This window comes from Pogona vitticeps, chromosome 7, assembly GCF_051106095.1.
Source record: "Pogona vitticeps strain Pit_001003342236 chromosome 7, PviZW2.1, whole genome shotgun sequence".
NCBI classification, from domain to species: Eukaryota; Metazoa; Chordata; class Lepidosauria; order Squamata; family Agamidae; genus Pogona; species Pogona vitticeps.
The window spans coordinates 9,364,355-9,389,343 of NC_135789.1; the positions used below are offsets into that span (position 1 = coordinate 9,364,355).

At 49.7% G+C, this 24,989-nt stretch overlaps 4 protein-coding genes across 10 annotated transcripts in view; 3 read left to right on the plus strand and 1 right to left on the minus strand.

Moving 5' to 3' along the window:
- The window catches only part of PLEKHG5 (pleckstrin homology and RhoGEF domain containing G5), an 82,757-nt gene extending 79,856 nt beyond the window's left edge, over window positions 1-2,901 (plus strand). For all 6 annotated transcript variants that reach the window (XM_020799982.3, XM_072977730.2, XM_020799983.3 and 3 more), the window contains one exon: window positions 385-2,901. In XM_020799982.3, coding sequence (XP_020655641.3) covers window positions 385-394 — 10 coding nt within the window. In that variant the 3' untranslated portion in view covers window positions 395-2,901. The remainder of the gene's footprint in view (window positions 1-384) is intronic.
- Window positions 2,902-3,509: 608 nt separating this feature from the next.
- LOC144584027 (uncharacterized) lies at window positions 3,510-13,069 on the plus strand. 2 transcript variants are annotated; one of them, XM_078379138.1, is made up of 4 exons: window positions 3,510-3,641; window positions 9,457-9,553; window positions 12,361-12,489; window positions 13,007-13,069. In XM_078379138.1, exons 1-4 carry the CDS (start codon window positions 3,609-3,611, stop codon window positions 13,060-13,062), a joined length of 315 nt encoding a protein of 104 aa, XP_078235264.1. In that variant the 5' UTR covers window positions 3,510-3,608; the 3' UTR covers window positions 13,063-13,069. The 2 variants fall into 2 exon arrangements, with proteins under 2 accessions (XP_078235264.1, XP_078235263.1); XM_078379137.1 differs by having other exon boundaries at window positions 12,361-13,069.
- A 125-nt stretch (window positions 13,070-13,194) lies between these two features.
- On the plus strand, window positions 13,195-20,697 carry TNFRSF25 (TNF receptor superfamily member 25). The gene is made up of 6 exons (XM_072977732.2): window positions 13,195-13,365; window positions 14,004-14,085; window positions 15,043-15,093; window positions 15,656-15,720; window positions 16,411-16,548; window positions 16,944-20,697. The coding sequence occupies exons 1-6, from the start codon at window positions 13,212-13,214 to the stop codon at window positions 17,288-17,290; spliced, it is 837 nt and encodes a 278-aa protein (XP_072833833.2). The 5' UTR covers window positions 13,195-13,211; the 3' UTR covers window positions 17,291-20,697.
- Window positions 20,698-21,320: 623 nt separating this feature from the next.
- The window catches only part of LOC110082452 (espin), a 93,519-nt gene continuing 89,850 nt past the window's right edge, over window positions 21,321-24,989 (minus strand). Inside the window, 2 exon segments of the mRNA XM_072977737.2 lie at window positions 21,321-23,359; window positions 24,499-24,510. Of these exon segments, the coding sequence (XP_072833838.2) occupies window positions 23,212-23,359; window positions 24,499-24,510 (160 nt within the window). The 3' untranslated portion in view covers window positions 21,321-23,211.

The window sequence follows — 24,989 nt, forward strand, 5'->3', positions numbered from 1 at the left end:
TAGTGTTGGAGAGACATGATTCTGGCAGACGTTCGGGTTTGAGAAGCCAGACTTTAAAGGAATCTGATGCTTATGTCCTAGAGACCCATAATTGGGCGAAAGAGGGTAATCTGCAAACTCCAGGATGTGAAAGAAGCTGTCATTGTGACATCCACAGTCAGCCTCTAGAGATTTTCCTTTTTAAAAAAAAAAAAATCATGGGTCATCTATAATGTCTCTTTCTGCCTTGCTGTGACATTCACACTTAATCAGTCCCTACGGATTTTCCTTTCTACCGATAAGCTACCTATAATGTCTGTCTCTCTACCCGAGAAACTTAACAAAACTGGGGAACGTTGCAGTTAAGTAACCAGTTTTGTCTGGTTGTCTGTCTGTCTGTTGCAGGGAGGTATGAGGCCGTCAAGAAGAACGCAAGACGAGTCACCGGTCCGCCACCTCTAGCGTCAGGGATTCCTCCTGTTTTCCAATGAACTGGCCCCAGAGACGTTCACCTGCTCGCGGGGTGGTGCTCTTCCACCAGCAGGGAGGGTGGATCAGGGCACAAGACGGACCATCTCATGAGCAGAGAACCCGCAGAGAGGACCCTGGCGGTCATGAACTTCCACGTGGGCAGGCTGGACGTGCATCGATGCGTGCAGATGTGTGTTTGCGTGTCAGATGTCTGTGTTTCTGTGGCCGCCGTGCACATCGGGGTCGGGGTGCGTGGAGGACATGAGAGTCAACAGTGCGACGGGGAGGCGAGAAAGGTCTCACATCCATCCAGCAAGGGTTCATGGAGAGGCCGAGGTTGCGTCGGCCTCCCCTTTCGGGCACTAAGCGGAAGGCTCCGAGGCTTTTTCAGGGCCCTGTGGTTGAAGAGGCGCCGTAGATTCGCCTTCCTTTGAGAAGGACCTCTGGGGGCGGAGGTGATGGGTTGGGGGGGTCCTTCCCCAAAGAGTGCACTTTTGGAATGCGGCCGCAGCATCCCGCGTCCGCCCCGCTGGACCTCGATCCGCCGGTGGTTGCGAGTCACAACAGAGCCCTCCCCTCCGATTCAGTCATAAACCAAAGGACATGTCCCGCTGGAGCCCTGCTTGTGAGGAACGGGAGTTGCGCACGGCCACCGACGCTCTCCAAGGCTCAGGTTGGTCCGTTCCCGCTTGGCCGCCTCCCTTCCTGGCTGCCCTTCCATCCTTCTTCTTGGCTGGATGCTTCAGATCATTGAAGGATGCCTTCGGAAGGAGGCCACAGCTCCACCCACAGCCTGAGGAGGTCCTTCCGCCCCCCTGACCCACTCACCCCCACCTAGAGAGGTGGGCAGTTGTAGGGGGCAACCATCCTGTGGGGTCCTGTGCTCTACACATCAGCTGGTGGAGCGAATTCAGCCTTTGCAACTGAGCTGTTTTGTGGGTGCAAACCTACCTGGCCGCCAAATTCAGGAAGATATGGGAGGGTGTCTTTTTTCCTATCTGAAGTATGCAAAACAAAACAACAACAACAAACCAAAAAAAACAGGGAGTAGGGGGGGAAATATCCAAAACAAAACCTTCAGATGTCCTATTGTGGAGTTTTTCTGAGGAGGGCATCTGGCCACGTGGTAGGGCTTACCGGTCGCTTCCAGGAGCATAAGCTGAGCCACCAAGCTGAGGACCAGGAAGAAGAGAGAGAGAGAGAGAGAGTTTTCACTTCTGGCCAGTTTGGTGTGGTCCCAAGACCCCAGGACCAGTATGGCATGGCCCCCCCATCAAGTCTGCAAAGGCTCTCTGCACTTGGAGATCTCTGTGGCTGAGGAAAGGAAGGTGGAACAAGAATGTTGGAAAGGAAAGGAGGAGGGGACGGTGTGGCTGACGGGCCAGGAATTAGGGCGACCTTGGTCTGAGGAGGGAGGGCGGAGAGCATTCTTGGCTGCCTCCCGGCCAAGAGGGACAAGGGTCAGGAAGGAGCAGAAAGGGGAGAGATGAAGGGAAAGCCAGCCTCGCTGTGGTGCCAGCCGGGCATTTGAGAAAAGAAAGCAGAGGAAGGGGAGAACGAGCCACATGGTTCATGTAACACACACACGCAGAGGGAAGTTGGGTCTTCAAGTTCAGGGTGGGTAGCTGACGATTTCTAAATGAGCTGGCACTGCCAGCCCAGACAGGTGATGTCAGTAGAGGGTTTGAAATGGAAGTCAGATGCCAGGGTGGGAAAGGAAGTGGCCCTTTTAAAATCCCGACTCCTTGGGAAGGCACCTTTCTTGCCGAGGAAGTGACCCACCTCTTTCCCAGCCAGGCGCTTGACTTTGCCCTGGTGGCAAATGGACCCCTCTCCCCACCCCACCGCCACCACTCACCAGCTTCATTCATGCGTTGGCAAGACGTGGCGTGGACTCGGGTCCCTCTCCCATTTCCCTGACCCCCCACCGCCGACCCCACAAGGGAAAAATCAGAGCCCAGGTTGTCTTTCCTACTGGTTAACAAGATGGTCAACTTCTTCCTCGTTAAATCCAAAGTATGTCCGTGGGTGTTGGTGGCTGTACAGTGGCGAACGGAGCTATAAGAAGTCTGTTGGGGGGGGGGGAGTTCGTTAATTTTGTATATTCTCTTCCCCACCCCTTCCCAGTTTGAATTCCCGGCGAAAGATTTAGCCAGCTGACCTATTTTTGTGTGGTTTTAAAGTTGCGTATTTATTAAACTGAATCCTGCCCCTTACCTTCCAAGCCCACCTCCCCATGTTTATACATATTTTCTCCTTGGAGGCTTTCCAACTCCGGTTTATTTTATACCACGTTGTGTAATGATGTCTGTGCGCCCCCACATCCTCTCTCCTTCCCTACCCCAGTATGGTCCAAGCTGCCCATTTCAGTAGCCCCTCTTAATTGCTAATATTTCTGCTCCACGCTGTCACCATAATGGATCAACCATTAAACATAGACCAGATCTCTCAGTGGGTGTTCTCTGTTTTCCCTTGGGGGGGGGGTGTCTCTGCTCGTGTGTGTGTGTGTGTGTGTGTGTGTGTGTGTGTGAGAGAGAGAGAGAGAGAGAGAGAGAGAGAATAGCCTGTTTGAAGCAACCAAGTCCGTGGGTATAAAAATCTATCAGTTTCCCTGTGGTTCTGTTTTCCATAAAGTGTGCATAGATAGATCGAAACAACTGAGCTATCCAGCAGTGCTTCACTGTAATTCTAGATGGACGGACAAACCGTGGAGGGTGAATCGGCCCTGGGGGTGCGCAGGAAGGATGGGACCGTCCTCTGCCCAGCTAACACTCAGCATCTCCTGAGTGGGGGGGTGGGCGGGAAAGCCCAAGCTTCGAAGTGTTACTCAGCCCCAGGACTCCCTGCTTGATGGGCTGCCTCGCTCTGTATGGCTGGGTTCTTCAAAACACACTTCCTTCCTTCCTCCCACCGTGGTGACTTTGCCTTAAAAGCTTCGTCGGGGTGGCTTCGCCTTCATTTCGCTGCTCTGGGTGCTGATCGCCCGGGCTGTGCCCGTCCGGTCTTCCGTTTGGGGTGGCCTGGGTACTCCAGGCTGAGCCTCTGAGCTTTCCTCAAAAAAGAGAGAGAGAGAGAGAAAGCTCCGATAATGCTTCCCCCCCCCTCCCTTGGGGGCACTTTGGAAACCTACCGCCTCTTCTCCGTCCGGGTCTTAAGTGATGGGGTGCTGGCAGCTCTTGGCTCCTGCTGTGGTAAGTTCTCCTCCATACGCCTGTGAGACTTAGAACGGGAGAAAGGCAGAACGTGGGGAGAAGCTGTGGGGGCAGGTTGTTTTACTGAAAATGGGGAATCGGATGACACCTGGCCTCTGACCCACACCTTTGGCCCCAGACAGCTGCTGAGGATGCCTGATGTGTCCCTTCTGAATGATCACAGTGGCTGTTTGCGGCTCGAGGCAGAATCCTTTCCTAGCCATAGCCCCAGCTGCGTTATTTTGGGTGCGAGTCTTCCGTCCAATTCATGAACCGGCTCCCAACCCTTGTTTAGATTCTGAAGTTAGGTGAGATCCTGTGGGATCCGATGTCGCAGCCCTCACTTCCATGTGGCTCCTTGGCATTTAAAGCCCGGGTGACAAGCTGACGTTCAACCGGTGCAGCACTTCCAACATGGAGGTCCATTTAAAGCAGAATTCTCTTCTGCACAAGGAGCAATGGTGGCGAATAACCTAGAATTAAGATTCCTCTTGCTGGCTGATCCAGAGATGGAAATGTTGCCAACCTCTGGGGACGACAGCGCCCAGATCTCATCCACCCTAGGGGAGGAGATTGTTGAAATTGTCAGATGCAAATTTTGGGGAGGGGGGAGTAGAACTGGTAAGGTCACTCCTCAAATGTCTCATTCACCTTGGACGCCCTGTTAGGGTCCCATAATAAAGAGGTCTTCCTGTTATTGCTGTTATTACTTGCCATCAAGACACCTTTGACTCATGCTGAATGAGCGCTCTCCAAAATATCCCCTCTCCAGAAGCCCTGCTCAGCAATTGCAAACTCCAGCCGGTGGCTTCCTAAAGTGAGTCAGTCCATCTTGTATTGGGTCTTCCTCTTTTCCTGCTGCCTTCATGTTTTCCCAGCATTACTGTCTTTTCTGGAGAATCCCACCTTTTCATGATGTGTCCAAAGCAGGACAGCCTCAGTTTCTGTATTTTTACCTCCAGTGATGGTTCAGGCTTGATTTGACCTACAGGTGTGCTATTGAATCTGCCAGCAGGGCCTTAACTCAGGTAGAGCAACTGAGGCTTTGCCCACAGGTACCAAAACCTGCAGGGTGCCAACATCTAGAGGAAAACGGGCTGCTGAATGTTCGACTAGGGGCAGAGAATCAGCAACACTCCTATATGGGCCTCCTAGCTCAAACGGCCCTGTCTGGATTCTCCTTCTTGGTTGTCGGAGTGCGCATGGGGAATCTCAACACCTCTCCCACATCTCTTTAAATAAATCAAGCCTTGTTAAGATGCCATCAGCCAGCGTAGGAAATGGGATCTTTACCATTCTGGGAAATATTTGACTTCTTCAAAACACACAGAGGAAAAGACACGTGTCAGAAAGATCTATGGATCCATCTGTTCTCTGAATGCCTCTGGTCTGGTGCATCCCTAATTCGTGTAGGAAGAAGGGGTTAGGTGAAAAGGAAACACACTTATCTGAGGTTACAGGGATTTCCAAGGGAGATGAGTGAATTTTGGGAACCGGGGGGGGGGGCATTATAAGGAAGGAGGGGAGAGGAGGCCCTGAGAAGACAGAGAGAGATCATAGCCAGAATAAAGATCCAGGCAGGAGAGAAACTGCTGCAAGATCATCTAGATTGATTTCATGGCTCAATGGGGACTAGGAACTTGATGCACCTGTTTCATTCTACCTCCACCTACATAGCCTGCCAACCAGGGGGAACCTTACATGAAGCTGATGGTCTGATTTCTGCAAGCAACAGTGAGAGGATAGTCTTTTTAGATGCAATAAGAGGTCTTCATGCTTATTACACCCATCACGTAATCGTGATCCATCACAGTTTCACAAACAAAGTGTGTAAGCGCATATGTGTTAGAAAGAGGCCGACCTTTATAACATTTTGACCCAGATTCCAACAGCTTTCCCAAGGCAGATGGAAAGTTAGGCACCCATCTGTTTATTTCACTTCTATTCGACTTTGTGTTAAAAAAACAACAACACACACGCTGATCCAGCTAAAGCCAATTAAAAACCAGGTGAAAACCTGCTACATAGGCCCTGTTGTGAGGGATTATGCCTTCCTGTCAGTGTATTGGGCAATGCAGAGCCACCCACCCACCCTGACAAAACCTTTGGCCGTGCACAGACCCAAACGATGTGACATAGCCGCTGCCCCCCGGGTGTCCTTGCCTCTCCTGTCCTCCTTGGGTGAGCCACGCATGGGCTAGGCTTAGATCAGATAGGCAATCTGCGCAGCATCAGCAGCTGGGGAAGCAAAAAGGTTGTAAGCGTGGGCGGAGATGTGATATTCAGGAAGAGAAAGGGAGGATGACGTTGTGGATTGATGATAATAATGTGCTGATAAACATTTCTTTGGGCGTGGGGAGGATGTGGCGGGGCAGCCTAATCAGGAGGCAGCATATGGCCTTGGGGCCTCGCTTGATGAAAAGCTGATCCTGTATCTAGAGGCAGTGCTCCCTCAAATGGCAAAAGGGGTTTCGTTGAAAAGGTACATTGATAGCCTGACTGGAATAGGTTATTGGAATGTGAACAGAGCCTTCCTTTTCCAGTTTTGTTTGTATAACAAAGGAATTTTTTTGCTGAAAGGAAAACGGTGTTAAATATTCATTCCTTTTTTTAAAAGTCCTCAGCTGGGTTGTAAGTCACATCACAGTTCCTTAGAAAAAGTTGGGTTATGCCAGGAGAATAAACAGGCTTAGGATGTTGATGTCACTCAATATGGAATAACTTTTGTGTGTATTTATTTTTCCTCTTCTTTCCTTTTGCCCAGCTGGCCGGGCGTTGTCTCATTGGCAACCCCAAGGGGCTCTTCTCCTATCCTAAGAGAAGAAGGGGCACATCTCTTTCAATGTCCTCCAATCTGATCTATTTCCCGTAAGCACTCCAATTTTGAACAGGTAGCAAGTCCACACCAGGATTTAGTCCAAATTTTAAACAGAGCGGGGGGGGGGGGGTATTTGCACATATTTCATGGAATACTAGAATCATGGAGTTAGAAGGGGCCCATAAGGCCATCAAGCCCAGCCCCTTGCTCAAGGCAGGAATCCCAATCAATGCCTATCTGACAGACCGGAGAGCTCCTATAAAGTTTGGACTAAAAGCCAAAGCGGACCAAGCACCCCCTTCCCCATAAAACTGGAATTGTCAGCTCCCTGGCCTATCCCCCAGTTTTTCCTGCTTCTGAGCCTGACATACCCGCTGTCAGCTGTGAAAACTTTCAGCAAAGATCTAAACCACAACGTGTTGTTTCAGTTCAGGATAGAATGAATAAGGGCAGTGTTAAATGAGAATTCCCCTGCTTGGGGGGTGTTTGTTTGTTTGTTTGAGCAGAGACGAAGGGGGTTTCAGAATGGCTAGATCAGTAGAGCCACCGTTTCCCTACCCCTGGCAATCTCACGGAAACTGGTACGAGTCCAGAACTGGTGTGACCCACATGGCACCAAAACATGGGGGGGGGGGGGGGGAAGAGGTCTTTGGGAACTACGAAACTCCGAATCCTCCAGGCATCATTAGACATTTTGGGTGCTCCAATGGAGAAGAAAGCAGCACCCCTCGAACTCCTAGTGGGACCGGGGAGATTAAGAGCAGCTCCACCCTTTATGCTTCGCGTGGGCTCAGAGTGCACACCGCCCAAGCGTTGCTAAAATTCTCTCCGCTGCAACCACACCGCCAGACTGACGCTTCATGGGATGTTCACTTATCTCACCGTGGGGATGTGGGCGGCTGCTTTTGCCAGCCGCCGGGTATTTCCCCTTGCGATATCAGATCGAGGAGACAGGCCCGAGCAGCTCCAGAAAGAGAAAGAGAAAAACCCAAAACTGCCACCCTTTGGAAACTGTACAGGGCGGCCGCAGGAAAACGATGCTTCCTATCTCTCCTCCGATCAGCCACTTTTTGCAAATTTGTGCCTGCCACGTCATGCCATGCTTCTGATAACTGAGACGTCCCCTGTTCCTCTCAGCTTGCAACACGAACACGGCACACGCCTGCAAAACAGGGTGGCGGCGTGGGAGGGGGGTGTATGCCATGTCCCAAGACATCAAAATTTGCAAGACCCCAAAATCTAGCCACGAGCGTTGAGCAAACTTTCCCAGCCCTGTTCATTTTCCACCCATTTCAAAGCATCACTTTCCTCTTTCTTTCAGGGCAGGCATCACATCCTCAGGTCTCTTTGTGAGTGTTTGTGTGTTTGTGTGTGTGTGTGTGAGTGTGTGTGTGTGTGTGTTTTGTGTTTGTGTTTCCTGCCCATGCTTCTGGTGGCACCGCAGCTTGCGTTGGCGGCCAAACTGGCTAATTAACGGCTTTCTGCCAGAAAAGGGGATTCTGGAAGACAAAGAGGGTTCTTCTGACCCAGAGGTTTCATCCTGAATCGGCTGGCATTCAGAGCTTTGATTGAAATGATAGGGAGCCCTGGGGTCAACACATTGCGGGTGATACCTTTATAGATCACTTAAAAAAAAAAAGTCATCATACAATCTGTGAGCTTTCGTGGATGAGTGGGAAGAACTTAACAATCCAAAAGTTCTTGGCAAGGTGGGTTTCATCAGTCTTGTCTTTCTCACCTCTAAGTCAGGAAACGTGCCGGCCGCATTAGCGCTGTTGTTTTAAAGTCACAACCGAGGCAGCTGCTGGTGTCGAGAGGCCACGTGTCTTCTTGTTGGTACCGGGTTGGGCAGCTATTCTGCTATCCCATAGAAACGAGGGGAGGCATGTGGTCAATACAAAAGACCCTTGAAGGAGTCAAGGCAATACCTTTGTAGACCGCTACCAAAAAAATCGTTAGAAAATTGGAGTGCTTTCATGCATCAGGTCCGCATGTACCAGGGCGAAGAACTTCAAAGTCCAGACCAAGAGCTGTGGAACGGCAAAGAACAGGGTGTACTCTGAGACCTGCTAGTGCCAGTTCCCTAAAAGCAGAATATTTGCAGTGTCTGGCGATTTGCAGTGTCTAGTCAGGTGTCCTAGCCTGGATAAATTAGTTTGCCAATGTAGGTAGGAAGTGGGAGATAAAAGCCATCGTCTCTGTTCAAACCACAGATGGTAGATCTGAATTTAGGGTTCCATGCTGGAGATCTGCCTTTGGCCATCCTTGGTTTGAAAATGGCTACCTTGAGGATTGCACTGGGAATTCATAGCCACCCAAAGAATGGGTTTCCACTCAGCCAGACCTCTTGGTCTAGGCAGCCCCATATTGTCAACACTGACTGACAAGAGACGGGAGTCTTTCCAAGCCTGAACTGGGGAGGCTGCAGGGGAACTGAACCCCAAAACTCCAGACACGGCCACCCAAGCTGCAATGCCTGGATAATCAACATGTAAACAGAGCCGGTCGCTTCTTCTTCATGAACTTGTTTTGTGTCATCTGCTTTTATGGTCATTGGCAATTGCTTTGGGTGCTTTAATTTTTAATTTATCCTCTTGTTTTCTATTCGGTGTGACCACCCAAAGTAGTGCCTGGGCAACTAATGGGAGCGGGATATAAACTGATGAAATAAATAAACAGGATAAGCGATCCAACACAGAAGCTGATTTGCAACCGGCAAAGCTGGGAAAGATATTAAAGGATAATCACAGCTCTTTGGCTGCTTAAGTCAGCTCCCCTTCTAATTGCAAAGCTCCCGGTTTGGTGGATTTGGGTCCTCAGGCTTACACCTACAAAGTTTTTATCTCTGAAGAGACCTTGGGCCATGTTTATTTGTTTATTTAAAACATTTATAGCCCTCCCTGTATCACAGGGCGGGTTACAGCATGGTATTCCTTCTGCTGGGCAGTGCAGGCCAGCTTGCTCTGCCCAAAGATTCTCCTTCTGTTCCCCTTGCAGGTTGTTCTGATGAGTTCCTCATATAGCTACGAGACTCGACCCAACGTGCCCATGGAAGCATCTCCAAAGACAGGAAGAATGGAGATGTGTCCACAAGGTAAAAGGGGTTAGCGTTCTCCCTGCAGGGGCCGGACCTGCTTGGTTGGACTTTGTTATCCTCGCTCTAATAATAAGGAGGGTTCGATCTCAGAGCTTGCATTCACATACAGATGTTGGGTTTCTCCACTGCTTTGACACTGACCAATTTTTGCCCTGTTTATTGATTTTTCTGCCCAGTCTCAAAACCAATGTCCCAACAGCTCTAATCTCAAAATTTAGGCGCCTTTGACTTTTTAGTTAGATATTTTGGTTAGATTTTTCTCTTGATCACCTACATTTTAGCTGGCTTCCAATGTGAAATGTTTTAAGTTCATGAGAAGCCTCTCTAGCCTGCAGAAGCCTCTCTCTGTTCATGCCTCATTTCTTCTAGAACAGCTTCATGACCTCCGCAAGTAGGAACGATCCATGGCATAAACTATCAGCGATCAAGTATATCGAGACCATCTGATATAGGTGTTCGCTGATGGTTTGGGCCACCAACATTTAACTGGTGTTTCAAACAGGCTTAAAGGACAGTTTATATCTGATTCCTATCAAAAATTATATTGGTTCTCAAACTGACCCCTGCTGTCATGGTCAGCTTGACACTCCTTCCTCGGAGCTTAAGGCCTATAAAGCCGTTGATGTCCCGTTCAAGTAACCTTGTCATCTTCTGCTGCTAACTTTCCCTTCTCGTGAGCAGTGACAGGACAGACCTTCGATATCCTCGCAGCCCATTTCCACAAAATGAGTAAATGGCCCGAAGCATCCCCAGCAGCACGCAGAGAAGTAGTAGATAAAGAGCCAGATTGGGGAACTTCAGGTGTAGGATCCTTTCTGGGTCAAATCCAGTCCTCTGGGTTTCCCCAGAGAGTCAGGCTCCCTTCCCCATCAACCTGTGTGTTTCCATAGCTTTTTCACTCCCCCCCTTAGCATTTTATGTAAAAAATTTTTTCCAAAAAATTAGATAAGGATTTCCCATCTGCAGGGCAACCCCCTTAAGACCTTTGCTAAAATCCAGACCTCGGACTGAAAGGCTTAGCAGTCTCCCAGGGTGGCTTGGCAGAGATACTGGGAACTGGACTCTCTCGGCCAGTACGTGGCCTGGAAGGTAAGCCGTGGCATCCCACGGATCAGGGCTACCAGCCATCATCAGGGACTCAGGCCCCACCCGTGTGCTGCTGGCCAGGCACTCAGAGGCTTGGAAACCAGTGGGTCCGACAGGGAAAGCATAACCCCTGAGCATCACTGAGGATCTCGAAACCTTCCACACCCAGTAGAGCAGGGATCACTAAACTGGTACAAGTTTTCTTATCTCCTGCCAAATGGGAACCAATGCATTTAAAACAATGGTTTGACCAGGTCCAGCCCCTTCCAGTCAGTTTCGATGGCCAAGCAGGGATACAAACCCACATTGAACCCTGACTCCCAATCCATCACTCCCTCCACTGTGCCATACCGGGCGTCATCCTAAACCAGAGTGGGTCCCGGGTCTAAAACTCATGAGTTCCTGAGGCCAGCCTTGAGCTTTGGACCAAACTCTCTCTAAATCTCTTATGCCAGCGCTGACACCCGCATCCGACCCAGTACGAGCCTCAAGGGGGTTGGAGAACGCCAGTCTTTGAAACAACCTTGGGTGACTCTAAGGCCTCCCCCCTCTCCAGGGTGGGGCAGAGCCTCGGAGGGGAATTTCTGGGCTCAGTGGGGGCAGGAAGGCGCATCGGTGGCATAGACTGGACCAGGTGGAGCTGTCCCGGGTGCTGAAATGGTTTTGACATCCTGTCGGAAACATGTGTATTCTTGGTGTTTTTTTAATGATAGAAACTCTTTGAAAATGGCTGCAGACGTGTGGACGGGGTGTTTCATTTTTCATCTTTCAAATATTGATTTAATACTTTTCATTGCAGCTATTCTTATATATAACTTTGTAATCCACCCTGGGAAGGATAGGGAGGTGGGATCTATCTATCTATCTATCTATCTATCTATCTATCTATCTATCTATCTATCTATCTATCTATCTATCTATCTATCTATCTATCTATCTATCTATCTATCTATCTATCTATCTATCTATCTATCTATCTATCTATCTATCTATCTATCTGTCTGTCTGTCTGTCTGTCTGTCTGTCTGTCTGTCTGTCTGTCTGTCTGTCTGTCTGTCTGTCTGTCTGTCTGTCTGTCTATCTATCTATCTATCTATCTATCTATCTATCTATCTATCTATCTATCTATCTATCTATCTATCTATCTATCTATCTATCTATCTATCTATCTATCTATCTATCTATCTATCTATCTATCTGCCTTCCTGCCTGCCTGCCTGCCTGCCTGCCTGCCTATCATACAGGGGATCCCTTCCAGCTGTGCATTATGATGATTAGGGGGAGGATTTCTACGACATCTCATCCCCCCCCCCCCGCAGCCTGTGTTTGTACTTATAAATGGGTTTGGACACATTTGGGTGAAAAACACCACTTTTACTCATAAACATGTTTAAACTTACTTGTGGGTTTAAGTATAGGTGGCAGAGAAAACGTGAAGTGTCATAGAAATCCTCCACGTAAAGTGATTACACAGAGAGAAAGAGAGATACCCATTGTGGTGGAGTGGCTGGAGTGATGGACTAGGATTCAGGAGGCCTGCATTCGAATCCCTGCTTTGCAAGCTCATTGGGGATGATGGGACTGGTGAAGTCACTCCTTAAAGTTGAGGTCTCTCATCTTGAGAGCCCTCTCTGAGTCACTATAAATCGGCACCACCGTGCAGGCAGAGAACAAATCTATCGTTTATATCAAAACATATGTTTCTGTTTGCTTTTCAGGAACACGTTTGTCGCCGAACCCGTGCCAGTCCCTCAGTGCAGGATGCGCATGCGTGGCGTGTCGAAACGGCTACTACCAGAACACCCCCAATTTAGAAGTCAGCTGTCAGCCCTGCTCCCATTGCCTCTGTGAGGATCTGGGCAGCTGTGGGGACCTGGAAGCGGGGCTGGCCGGAGGGCTGGGGCGAAGAATGGATGAAGCCTGTAGAATGCTGGTTGCCACTGGGTGGGATGGGGGAGTCCCGGGTCCCCCAAAGCACCCCTTGACGATTTTGCCTCCCTCCCTCTCTTTCTCTTCCATTGCCATACCTGGAGGAGCAATTTTCCTTTGAAGCCATTTTCAGACCCTCTCCACCCTTTAAATTTTTTTTTAACAAATCGAGCAAATCAGCAGTAGAACTCCGACCACCTCCTTCTTATCCCATTCTTCCTCCCACGAGCTCAGGGCTCTTTGGTTCTTCCACTTTCCACGTCTTTCACACAGCAACCCTGTGAGGTTGAACAGGCCAACAGAGATATAGAGGAGAGGGAGAGAGAGAGATACTGGGCAAAGCTAAGTTTCATGACTCAGTAAGGGTTGGAGCCCAGGTGTCCTGAGTTCGAATCCAGTCTTAGAACCAAGATGCTGTGCTTGTTTTTTGTATAGATTTGGGGGAAGCTCAGCCCCTAGATTTCCACTTTGACCATTCAGAGAGGTTCTGAACCCCATTTCAAAGGAAGCAGAAGGAGAGGAAGCATCCAGGCATTGCAGGCTTCTTCTTCTTCTGCCTCTTCATCCACAGCCAGAGAAGCAGAGGGCTGGCTGTAGAGCAAACGCAAGCCGTCTTATTCTTCCAGCTTACCAAGGCCAAATGGTCGTCAGGACCTGCACGGCCACCCAGGACACGGAGTGTGGCTGCAAACGCGGCTACTACAAGGCGCCTCGCCCGTTTAGCGACTCAAACAACCTATACTGCAAAAAATGCACAAACTGCTCAACTACGCACAGAGAAACACAGCGGGACTGTAAGTACACTCTTCCCTATTTTCCTCTTAGCTCCTCGATCAGTATTTCTGAAAGCCTCAAAGGTTTCTTCTGCGGCTTCTCTGCATGGGCTACAGTGCTGTGGGCCAGTTTCATTCCTTCCTCGTTGATGGGTCTTCCTAAAGCCCCCCCGGCTGAGCATCAGTTGCAATTGGAGCATCCAAAGTCAAAGCAGACTCATCTGTAATCGTGCTCCGAGGCTTAAGAGGGGCAGCTGGCTAGGCAGAATGGCACTGCTGTATCTTCTCTTGGGAACTCTCTCTCTCTCTCTCTCTCCCCCTCTGTGTAGCTTCACACAGGAAAGCACATTCAGTCTCTGTCTGTTAATAGCAGTTGAAATTAAAAAAATTAGGAGGCTGGAATCTGAGAACACTGGAAAAGGCTTCCCTTCTTCTACAAGAGCTGGTGAATTAGGAGCAGTCTACCCGAGTGTTGAAAGACTGGGAACCTGGCAGAAAGTTTGCTAGTTATTCTTATATTCTCTGCTTGCTGGTTCTCGGAAGAAGCCCAAGAGGAGGGCGGGGGGAGAAAGGAAAGTAGCCCCAATCAAGAAAGGGAGGGTTAGATGTCATGTGCATTGGCTCTGAAAAACTAAGGTGCTTCTCCTCCCTGGTTGCAGGTTCAGAAGGAGCTGATGCAGAATGTGGCGGCTGTCTGCCCACCTTCTGTGACGTTGGGGGCCACTGCCAGCCGTGTCCATGGTGAGACCTTCCGTGTCCTTCTGGATCCCCTGCCCACCCACCCACCCATAGTCACCCTCCTGCCTTCAGGTGATGTGGGAGAACAGACGGAAAACCTGTTATTTTCAAGGCCCACCTCCCACAGTTCTGTGGCTCCAACTACTAGCATGGGGGATTCTGGAAATTGTAGTTTTTTTAAAAAAAAAAAACCCTGACCATCTCTGGGTGGAAGAATTTGTCTTATCAAGAGAGCTCCAGGTAGCTTCTTCCCATGGAATATTAGGGGAGGAGCCATTTCCACCCTGGGCCTCAGGCAGCAAAATATCTTGGGTCAGCACTGCCTTTTTTGACCAGTACTGAGGCAGGGCAAAGGGTGCAAGCGGATGAGGTATCCATATGTATCATCTGACCTTCCTGGCAACTTTCTGAAGTTCCATGGTAAAATTTGGTGCTTGGGATCGGTCGTGCTTCTAACGCCTGCCACTGACTGTAAATTATAAATTTTCCAACCAGGAAATCAGAGTTGGGAAAGTAACTTTAAAGTTAGTCACTAACAGAAGCCAAAATCCTCTTCGCCTTCCTTCCTTCCTTCCTTCCTTCCTTCCTTCCTTCCTTCCTTCCTTCCTTCCTTCCTTCCTTCCTTCCTTCCTTCCTTCATCCACTCTCTTTTCCTTCCTTCCTTCACTTTTCCTTCCTTCCTTCCTTCCTTCCTTCCTTCCTTCCTTCCTTCCTTCCTTCCTTCCTTCCTTCCTTCCTTCCTTCCTTCCTTCTCATAGAGTAAATGGCCGGTCATGAAAACCATGTACTGTAAACTTGTTCCATTTGAGAAAAGTTATTGTTTACTTCCTGCCTGCCAAGCTTGCTCCATGTCTATATGGGGCAAGCTGGGCATTTTTGAAAATGAAACCTCGGCGATCCAGGTTTTCAACATCCCGACCAGTAATCCGTTTTGTTTCCCCCCCTCCTGCTTTTCCCTAGGACGACACCCCAACAAGAACAACTGACAAACCCCACCTTCCCATCAGATATGTAAGTTGCTTCGGGCTCAACCCATCGATTGTAATCTGATCATTCTCTCCTTTCTCTCTTTCCCTTTGCTCCTCCTCTCTCTCTCTTGTGGGTGAATATTCTGGGATGGATTAGTGCTGTAATCAGAAGTGAGACCTGCCTCTTTCTTTTGGGGGTGGTGTGATAAATCCACACACACATACACATACCCTGGCACACTGAACCGATGGGTGCACGACACCACTCCGGAAGTGCAGGCGAAATTTCTTTACAACCCTCAAGAAATAACTCTTTGAAAGGAGCCGAGGGGACGGTGGGAACAGGAGAGAGAGACTCCTGATTAGGAGAATATCCCCAAGTTATATGAGGCCCAGACGGTCAAAGCTTTTCCCAAAGACGTCATGGGTTGTCATTCAGTGGCGACGCTCCGAGTGTCTTCTGCAGCCCTTCCACCCCTCTTCCTAGCCTATATAAAGTTCTTTGGGTCTTGAATATTTCCCCCTTTTCGAGACGCAAGGACAATGGGGGGGGGGCTGTTCCAGCATCTGTTAAACTCAACTTTCTGTTCCTTTTTGCCTCTTAGCGTGACGCCCGGCATTGAAACCTGTGGCACAGCCTGTCAGGCCAGCACGTGGTGGCTTTCGGGAAGTAAGTAAAGGCTTTCAACTCAGTTTATCTCATGGGACAACTCGGAGTCGAAGGTGCTGAGGGGATGCTGAAGGCGTCCGCTGGAGAGGCCTGGTTTCCAGCTTCCGGCCTGTTGCTCAGCGAGTTTTCATCCTGGGGCATCCAGGAGCGCATCGGGAGGCAAGCTGTGGGATCCTCCGCTCGGCATAAAATGAGCCATGTACCTCTGGAATTCACATATTCAATGAACCACTGTAGATCCTGGTTCACGCTGAAGGTCTTAAAAGTTATGTCCAGGGCAGGGAAAACATATAAACTCTAGTTCCGCACCACCACCACCACCTTATATCCATTTGGAATTAAAACCTAGGTTCAGACGATGATACAGCTAGCATGTTATTAGATCTTGACAGCATGTTTTCCCTCCAGAGACGTATGTCCCCCAAAGCTCTGTGCCCGAGCGGTCCATCTGCAAAGGAAGCCTGTGCTCACTAGTCACTCAACAAAAGGGAGCTAAGAGGAAGAGGCACTTCTGTTAGGATCCGCAAGTGCCATTAACATGTTGAGGAGGCTACGGTTTCTCAACTAGTTTGAACCTTAGAGGCCAAAACACCTGGAAGGCCCCGGTTGCCAACTTCCTCGACATGCTCAAGAGGAACGTGGCCGTGGTGGGGATCGCTTCGCTGAGTGGCTTTCTCCTCTGTGCCTCAGTTATAGGCTCCTGTGCTGTCCTCCTCCTGCTAGTTGGCAGCTTCGTTGTCTACTGCAAGCGGAGCCGATCTGGGGGGCTCCAGCCCCCTCTGAGTGCTGAATCCTCGCTCAGCGTCTACGCAGGAAAGCCCTCTTCCGGTGAATCTCTTTTGGAACGGTAAACATAGGGTGGAAAACCACCCCCGGGTGGGCTCCTCCATCTGGAGGGCTACAACTCCTGTCTTTTCCTCACCACTGGCTGTGCAGGCTGGGGCGGATGGGAGTTGTGGTCCTCCCACGGGGTAGAAGGGGATGTCTTGACCGCCCCTGAGTTAAGGCATGCAAGTTGCGTTCTTTCCCATTCCTGACCTGGCGCTTAAGTCCACGGAAGGCCAGGGAGGAGCTTGAAAGGTTCGCCTGCCTGGATTACAGACCCCAGCATCCTCGGCCAGTCAGGCGGGCTGGGGATTCTGAGCTTTGTAGTCCAGAAGGTCTAGACTATTTTGGAGACGTCGAGTGACGCTGACTCCCCCCCTCACCCCTTCTTCTCTTAGGCACCCCTTGCCCCGAGATTGGTTTGCTGGCGGACGGAGCCCCCCTCCCCACGCCCGTCCTCCAGCAGGGTCGGAAGCTGTACGCCATCATCGACGCCGTCCCCGTACGCCGGTGGAAAGAGTTTGTGCGCGGCCTGGGCCTCCGGGACGGGGAGATTGAACTGGTGGAGCTGGAGCACTCCCAGTTCCGGGAGCAGCAGTATGAAATGTTGAAACGCTGGCGCCAGCGGAGAGGCGCTTCCCTGGACGCCGTCTTCGCCACGCTGGAGGAGATGCAACTGGGGGGCTGTGCTCAGGAACTGAGGGAACAGCTGGGGCCCAAGCGCCTCCTCCACCCTTTTCTCTGAGGTGCCCCTGGTTGGGTTTGGCCAATTCCTGTACTGGTGGTGGGTTGGACTAGATGACCTTTGAGTACCTTCCAAGCCTATGGTTCTCTAATTCTATGCAAGGGTGGGGAGGCTCCTCCACACCCTTTTCCTGCCTCTTTCTTGGGTGCTCCTACACAGGAGAGAGCCGACCGCCCCGTCTTCGAGCCGACAGCGTCTGAGGTGCCTTTCATTCCTTGGGCATTTTTCCTCGGCTTCTGGGCCCCGATCCTACCACAGACCCATTTCCATCATCCACAGAAGCCCCTCCAGCCTTCCCACTTTCAGAAACTGTCTTTGGGACCCTGAAAAGGCCCGGGCCCCAATTCTCAGGATTTGGCCTTAAAACTGTAAGGAACCAGATCCTGCTACCCCTGGGTCTCCCTATTGCCTTTTTAACAAAAACGAAAAGCAATTGGTTGATCCAATGGATTGGTTTTTAGGGCTAAGACTGAGGGGGGGGAGAGGTCTGCATTGGAAACTCAGTTCTCTGTGAGGTGGGTGTTTAACTTTTCCTAATGGGTAGGGATTTAGGCTGGGGAAGATGGGTTTGAGATGATTTTTGTGGTTTTATTGTAACCCGAGAGACTGGGAGGGGGCAGCAATACTTGATTTCCTGCAGGGATCAAGAATTCTAGCGTTAGGGCCAGTCCTATCTTGAGACAGATTGAAGTGTTTGCCTCAGGCAGCAAATGCTGAGAGGAAGCAGCAAGGTGCTAAGGAAGAGATCAACCAGCCCTGTGATGGAGGTTGATTCTCTGGTTGCTAGGGTTCAAGAGAGATCCCCACCGCCTGCCAAGCTTCGGGCACAGAACGATGCCACCTCGTTCTTTGGCATCAGGGAACGAAGTCTTCTGGGTGGGGCCCGCTTCTCCCCTCAGCGCCCTCTCTCCTTGCCAACATTTTCGCAAGAGGCCACCTCTTGAAAACCTCCCTTGGCAGGATGATGGCGAGAGGCCCCCCCCCCGGGATGTATTTCAGACCCACGTCTCAATGGATGATCGAAGCGCCAACCTCTTGCGCCTCGTGAGGTTTGCTACTTTTGAAAAAGAACAAAACAAAACACTGCTTTGCACTCAGGCATCTAGGAGAGAAATCTTTAAACGATGCCTTTTGCACACTAGATTTTTGAGGGAGACAGAAGGAGGCCGTTCTGCTTCCACCACTCTCTTGCTCTCTTTTCCCAACTGGAGGTTTTATTCTGCCATTCTGCCGTCGTAATAGCTCGCTGCAGGTGTTCTGGGAATACCTGCCCCCTTTTTCTTTGCTACGCCACACAGCAATGCCAAAGGCGTCGAAATTCTGCAGGTCCTGGATTCCCCCGACTGTGAATACACCAGGCAGTTTCTGCCTACGAACTGGGAGAACGCAACCACGATCTACCGTACAAAGACTGCTTTCGGGTGAGGTGCTCAACGAACTTGTCACACGGCTTTGCCCGGCTACGAGGGTGGCAGGACAGGCAGACTGCTCACCCCCTCTTCATCTTCCGTGACCTTTCTACCTCCCAGCCCTTCTGCAGATCTCTTCTCAGCCAAGCTGGCCTGCTGCTTTTCTTCACAGCGTTAGGTGCTTTCGGCGCTCCGTGACGGAGCCTTCCGCCACAGCAGTCTGGGATTCGTGAACATTCCGTGACTTCCAGCGCGCTCCTCTCCTGGCTGACAAAGGAGTGGCAAATCTGTTTATTTATATAATTTATAGAGAGACTCATGTGGGGTTGCTTTTCATGCACTTGGCGGGTGAGGCCTCGATCCAGGCTCAAATGCTGGGTAGGGGGTCTTCCGAGCATTCCTGCGCACAAGTTCGAGATCTCTTGCCCTTGAGTAGGGAGTACAGTCGCCTTACCTCGGCTGATGGGGGAGAAGGGGGTCTATAGTGCAACGGTGAAGCCCACGCGTGGCTTCTCACCCCACTGAGCTGGATGGGGTGATCTTAATGGTTACAAGCCATTGAGTGTAAGCCAAAAGGATGGATCTAATCCACTGAAGGGGCTGGTACCACGGAAGGCCATTTTCTATGTTCCCTATGCAGAACAAGAAGTAAATATTAATTTTACTAGAGCATTTGATGGTTTTGTCTGGCTGGCTGTTTATGTCACACACAGAGAGAGAGAGAGTTAATTCCCACATAGTGGCTCCCTCGCAGCTCAGAAAACCTTTCTGTGCATTTCCACTGGAATCGGAAGCCAAAGGAACTGGCAGGTTTTCTGCAGCTCCCGAGCCAAGAGACGGTTCGGACTAAAGAGGAGGTGGAACGGCGGCTCAACCGTGGAACAAACAGCCTTGGAAAGCAGAAGGATCTCCCCTGTTTTAAGAGGAGGTTGGGTGCCCCTTGGTCGAGGGTGGACTAGATGACCCTCGGGGGGACCCTTTTGACTCTGTAATTCCATGCTTGTAACTGTCCAGATGTTGGTGCAATGTTGTGCAATGGGAGTTGTGGTTCAGCAATGTTTGGAGGGCCATCAGTGGCTTGCTGGGCTATCTCATGTGCTCCCTTCTGGGCAAAAACTGGCCTGGGGAGGGGACACCATTTCATCTTTCCATCTCTGTGGACCATCAGGTGTAGGAAACCTTCTCCTCTGCACAAGACTCCCCCCCCCTGTTCTGCTTGTAAACCTAATCAGGCCAAAGCAGACCCCTTAAAGATGAGCCAGTTTTATTGGGCATAAATATGGGTGGGTTGATGCCTGCTATTTCAGAAGATGAACTCTACAAAAAATTAACTAAATGTAATACAGTAGAACTCCCATATCCACGAGGGATTGGTTTCAAACCCTCCCCTCAATAGATAATATCGGGGATAATAGTGAACACTATACAAAAGTATGGTAAAAGATCCAGATTAATTTTTTTTACACTGTATTACCAAAACAGGCCACTAGAGAGAGCCAGAGACCACGCTGTTTGTTTTCCGACAAGACTACATCACATGGTCTCTGGCTCCCTCTCATGGCCAGTTCTGGTAAATACACCATGAAAATATATATTTCGTTTTTTTTTCTTTTAATATTTGTAATATTTTCATACTGTGAATAAATGAAGCAGCAGATACCAATCCTGCAAATACAGGGGTCCTGCCGTGCAGTTAATAGGACACCAGAATCAATGGCAAAGATCCAAGTGAGTTTTTAATGCCAGTGTTAATAGATGTAAGTATTGGTGGCCAGTTGCTACACATTAAGAAGTTGGCTGTATGGTTTCACGGGCCATAGCTCATGCCTTTGCTAACTTCACCCCAAGATTTAGGCCAGTTGTGTTGCCCTGGCATGCACAGCGAACAGGGCTTTTCCCCTTTGCTGCAACAGAGATAACATGGCTTACACCACATCCCCCTACCCCCACTTATTCCGGCCACCAAGCTATCGCCTCATATCAGGAAATGAAAACCCAGGCTCTTTTCCTTAGTATGGCTTCTGCGCAATCCAGATGCCTTTCTGCCAGTTTTACCAGGAGCAGCTGGTATAGAAAGCTATGGCACACAGGCTGGTGCAGGGCCTTTCCAACATTTTGGCTCTTGCAGTGGTGTAAGGAAAGGGGGTCAGGCCAGCTGTTTTGAGGATCCAGCCCCCCCCCCAAGTAGCCATCAACTTGTTTTCCCCTCAAAACGTCTCTAATCCCAGCCACGGAACGGGTGGAAAGATGGCAGCCTCGGCAGAGCCCAGGATCCTCACGTTTGGGGAAGATTTTGAACATCAATAAATTAACTTAGCACAAAGGTTCCCACAGACCATCCCAAGCCTTCACCTGCCTTGTTTGGTCCGGATCTGGGCCCGTGAAGGGGCTTAGATCCCCAGGCCTAGGAACCCCCATGAGCCCAACGGCCATATTCAGCTACAGAGCTGTGTTGGGGTCCCGCATTCGTTTCAAGTGGCGGGGGGTGCCACAGGCAAAAGGGGGTAGGACTCAAAACAAACAACATTATTTGGCTTTAAACCTCTTCCTGCTAGAAAGTATGGGGTTTTTGACCTCCTGGAATGGGAAGAATAATAAGGAGAAGCAGTGACCATCCCAGATAGAGCACCATTTTTTCCAGGTTTTTATTGCTATTTTTTTTTAATAGCTGATACGATAAACATTCTAGTTCAGAAGCAACCTTGACCCCTCCCTGCTCGAGGTGCCAAGGGCAAAGAGGACAAAAATCAAATAGAAAAAAAAAAGTCTGAAAGAGCCGAGAGCGAATCACGCTGCCCTAACGAGAAAAGACACGTCAGTCCGTATGGCCGCTGAAGGAAGCCCCTCACCTCTACCCAGCCAAATTCTCGTGCCTTCTTCTGCAAAGTCCTGCCTTCTTTCTTTAAAAATGCCTCTGTGCATGTGTGTGTGTGTGTTAAAATTTTGCAAAATAATAATAATTTTTAAAAAATGTACATCTGCAAAGCGGGGTCATCTACTGTTCGTTCTACAAAGATTTTATCAAGAGAGCGGGGCCGGACGATTTTAAGGATCTAGTTTACGCATTTACGCGGCCTTTGCTGATCCGGTGCCTAAGATCTGAGACATTAAAAGCCTTGGGACGCTCAAGCTACGACTACTCAAGAGTTGGAGCTGGTAGGAAACGGATGATTCTGGATCAAGAAGGTGCAGAGACAGCTGAGAAGACGTGGGGGTTTTCTGTGGAGGGAGAGAGGGCATGGCTGATGAAACCAAGAGTTTCCGTGGATTTCCGTGGGTTTTGGACCAAACAAAAACTGAACCTTTGCAAAAAAAAAAACACCTTTTCCTTGCTCCTGAAGTTAGCCCGGAGGCAGGTGTCACGTTGCACTTCCTCCTAAAGGCTCCCAGGGAAAAGGTAGAAATGTTGCACCCCACTTCAGTAGCAAGGAAAGCAGGATTCCTTGGCTTCTAGGCTTCGTGCAAACAGAAGGGAGTTGTGGGGGTCTCTCGTTCTGCAAAAGAAAAAAAAATATCGTTCTGCAAGAATTATACGTCTTCTTTTGCTCTGCAAGGAACAGCGAGAGGGCCAGGAACCAGATGCGGTGCTGATCCTCCACACTTCTTTTAAGCAGACCGTCTGCAGAACACTCCATGCAAATCTTCATAGTCACAAGGAATGGATGCTTGATTTTTTTTTTTTAAATAGTGGTGATTCTCCAAAGGCTGAACCCTAATCCTCTGCTTCTGTGGAAGAAGTCCAGTTCTACTTAAGTTCTGGGAAACAGGCAAGCTGCACAAGCAGCAAAGGTCAAAGGGGGACACATTGTTCTGGACACGGCATGGTCGATAACCATACCATCGAGGGAACTGCTAGTTGCTAAGGTTGCCAAGTAGCTTTCTCTTTCAGCTCAGCCTCTCCGGGGAAGACCAGCTGACTCATCCTAGCAGAAGTCAACCTTCTTTGTAACAAATTGGTCGAACACTTTCATATAATGCGGACACTGTCTTCCATTAAGACACCCACCTCCCCTCTTGCCCCAATACTCTAAAGAAGGTCACACATGTGCCTTGAACCTCAGCTAGAAAACACACAAACATCTGCACAATGACATTGAGGGTTGGTGATGTCCCGAGTACTAGCCAGTCAGTGCCTACCAAAACCTGTAACTGAGCAGAATTAACATTAGGATCTCCTTTTTGTTTTCAGGGACTGCTCTAGAAGAAGAAGAAGACATTGCCTGTTCTTGGGTTTTTGTCTGTTTGGTCTGCGAAGGTGTTTCCAAACCACGTCCGCCTCACCTGATATGTTACATTGGTCTTCACCTCTAGCGAGCGGAACCCGGTCACGGGGAGGATGAATAGGAAAATAAGCGCAGAAGGGGGTGAGGAAAGGGGTGTGTGGTTTTGCTGGAAGAGGAGCCAAGCCCAGACACCAGAAGCAGCCCACCGCCTCTCGACAGGTGGTGGGGTCTAAAGGAAGGATGTTTTTCAAAGCACAGCCGAGTCGAGCCAGCCGGGGCCATCTGGGTTCTAGTGCTTGGCGATGTCTCCTTTCTTGAGGATGATCTGCCTTTGCCAGGGCGCCAGCTTAGTCTCATCGTAACCAAGAGTCCTTAGCTTTTCCGACTGCTCTTTCTCTTTCTCCTCCTCTTCCCGCCTCAGTTTCTCCTGCTCTTTTCTGCCCAATAAAAAACAAAAACCCAAGAAGCAGCATTGGTTACCACCATTCAGAGAATAAGAACGGCAGCATAAGACAGGAGACACACAGCCTGTGCAACTGTTTCTAAATACCTACCTGTGTTAGCCCATCCATTTTCCATCCTCCTCACCCCCAAACCCTTCAATCTCTCAACAAGCTGTTAAACGTTCAGGAAACATTCACCGGACCAGCCACTGTGAAGGTACCAGTGGTGACAATCAGCTGTACATACAACCCATTGCCATCTTAAGGGGTGCCAGACTTTCAGGGGGCAGAAGAAGCAAAACTGGAGATAGCTGGGATGGTGGTGGAATATACTGCCTAATTCTAAATTCCAATTACTGGGAGAGGATTTTATAAAATAATACTCTAGCCTCTTTGCTGTTTCTACCATTTTTAAAAAAAAAAACATAACTTTGTCTCTTTGGCTTTAACTAGTACTGCTCCAAGAAATTTGTTGGGATTGCATGCCACCAAGTCATCTTCGACGGATGGTGACCCCATGAATCAGAGATCTCCAGAATGTCCTCAACAACTCTGCTCAGCTCTTGTAGACTCAAGCCTGTGGCTTTCTTTAGGGACTTAGCCCATCTCCCATTGGTTCTTCCTCTTTTCCTGCTACTTTCAACTTTTCCCAGCATGATCGTCTTTTTTTAGAGAATCCTGCCTTTTCATGATGTGCCCAAAGTAGGACAATGAGAAAAACAACTAATGGCTCCCACTAGACCCACTGCGATGGCTGTCAACGGGTCTGCAGGGAGGCTTGGAAATGCCGTTTGCTCGGACCTACCGTTGAAGGCCCACAGCAACCGCACTCCCCAGGGGTAGCAGCTCATAGCCACACCTAATAATAAAGCTAGGCTAATGAGCTTTAATTCTTTAAACCCTTGTAGGGAAAATGCTTTCACAAAGGACAGAAGGAGCAACCTTCTGACTTAGCCTCACACGTTCCTTGAGAAGTCCTGGAATAGCTGCCGTAGCATCCCTCATGTTTCTGACGGAGTCGGTTGTCAGACCTGCCTGGCCCATCATTGGGCCCTCCCGGAGCCCCCGACTATGGGTTCCACCATCCCCATCAAGCAAGGCTGCGTCAGAAGGCCACGGAAGTCAAGACTCACCGTTTTTGCTCTCTGTGGAAGAGAAGAAAGGGGGGAGGGGCGATCAATCAGTCAAGAGACGACATTTTCAAGCTGATTCATGCTTCCAAATAATAATAATAATAATAATAATAATCTATGCTACATAATTTATAGTGAATCCAATCAAAACTAAATACATACTTCAAACACTCAAGATGGAAAATGCCCCTGCTGGGCCAGTCCAGCAAGCTCCCTTAAAGGAAAGGCATAGCATGGCGCCCTCAAGGGACTAGATTGTGACAAGGTGAGTCCCCCTAGCTTGGAGGGTCCCAGTTATCTTCTATATTTCCATAGAGGGAGGGAGGGAGAGAGGGAGGGAGGGAGGGAGGAGCTCATGATGGATGGATGGAAGGAAGGAACGAAGGAAGGAAAGACGGACAGAAGGAAGAAAGGAAGGAAGAAAGGAAGGAGCTCATGATGGATGGATGGATGGATGGATGGATGGATGGATGGATGGAAGGAAGGAAGGA

What these genes read in the sequence shown, in the direction of transcription:
- LOC144584027 (XM_078379137.1), top strand. Translation starts at nt 3,609, where the DNA reads ATGGGGTGCTGGCAGCTCTTGGCTCCTGCTGTG. An exon ending in AGCTCTTGGCTCCTGCTGTG is followed by an intron (nt 3,642 to 9,456) that starts GTAAGTTCTCCT and finishes TTCCCCTTGCAG; the next exon opens with GTTGTTCTGATGAGTTCCTC. An exon ending in AATGGAGATGTGTCCACAAG is followed by an intron (nt 9,554 to 12,360) that starts GTAAAAGGGGTT and finishes TTTGCTTTTCAG; the next exon opens with GAACACGTTTGTCGCCGAAC.
- TNFRSF25 (XM_072977732.2), top strand. Translation starts at nt 13,212, where the DNA reads ATGGTCGTCAGGACCTGCACGGCCACCCAGGACACGGAGTGTGGCTGC. An exon ending in CAGAGAAACACAGCGGGACT is followed by an intron (nt 13,366 to 14,003) that starts GTAAGTACACTC and finishes CCCTGGTTGCAG; the next exon opens with GTTCAGAAGGAGCTGATGCA. An exon ending in CACTGCCAGCCGTGTCCATG is followed by an intron (nt 14,086 to 15,042) that starts GTGAGACCTTCC and finishes GCTTTTCCCTAG; the next exon opens with GACGACACCCCAACAAGAAC.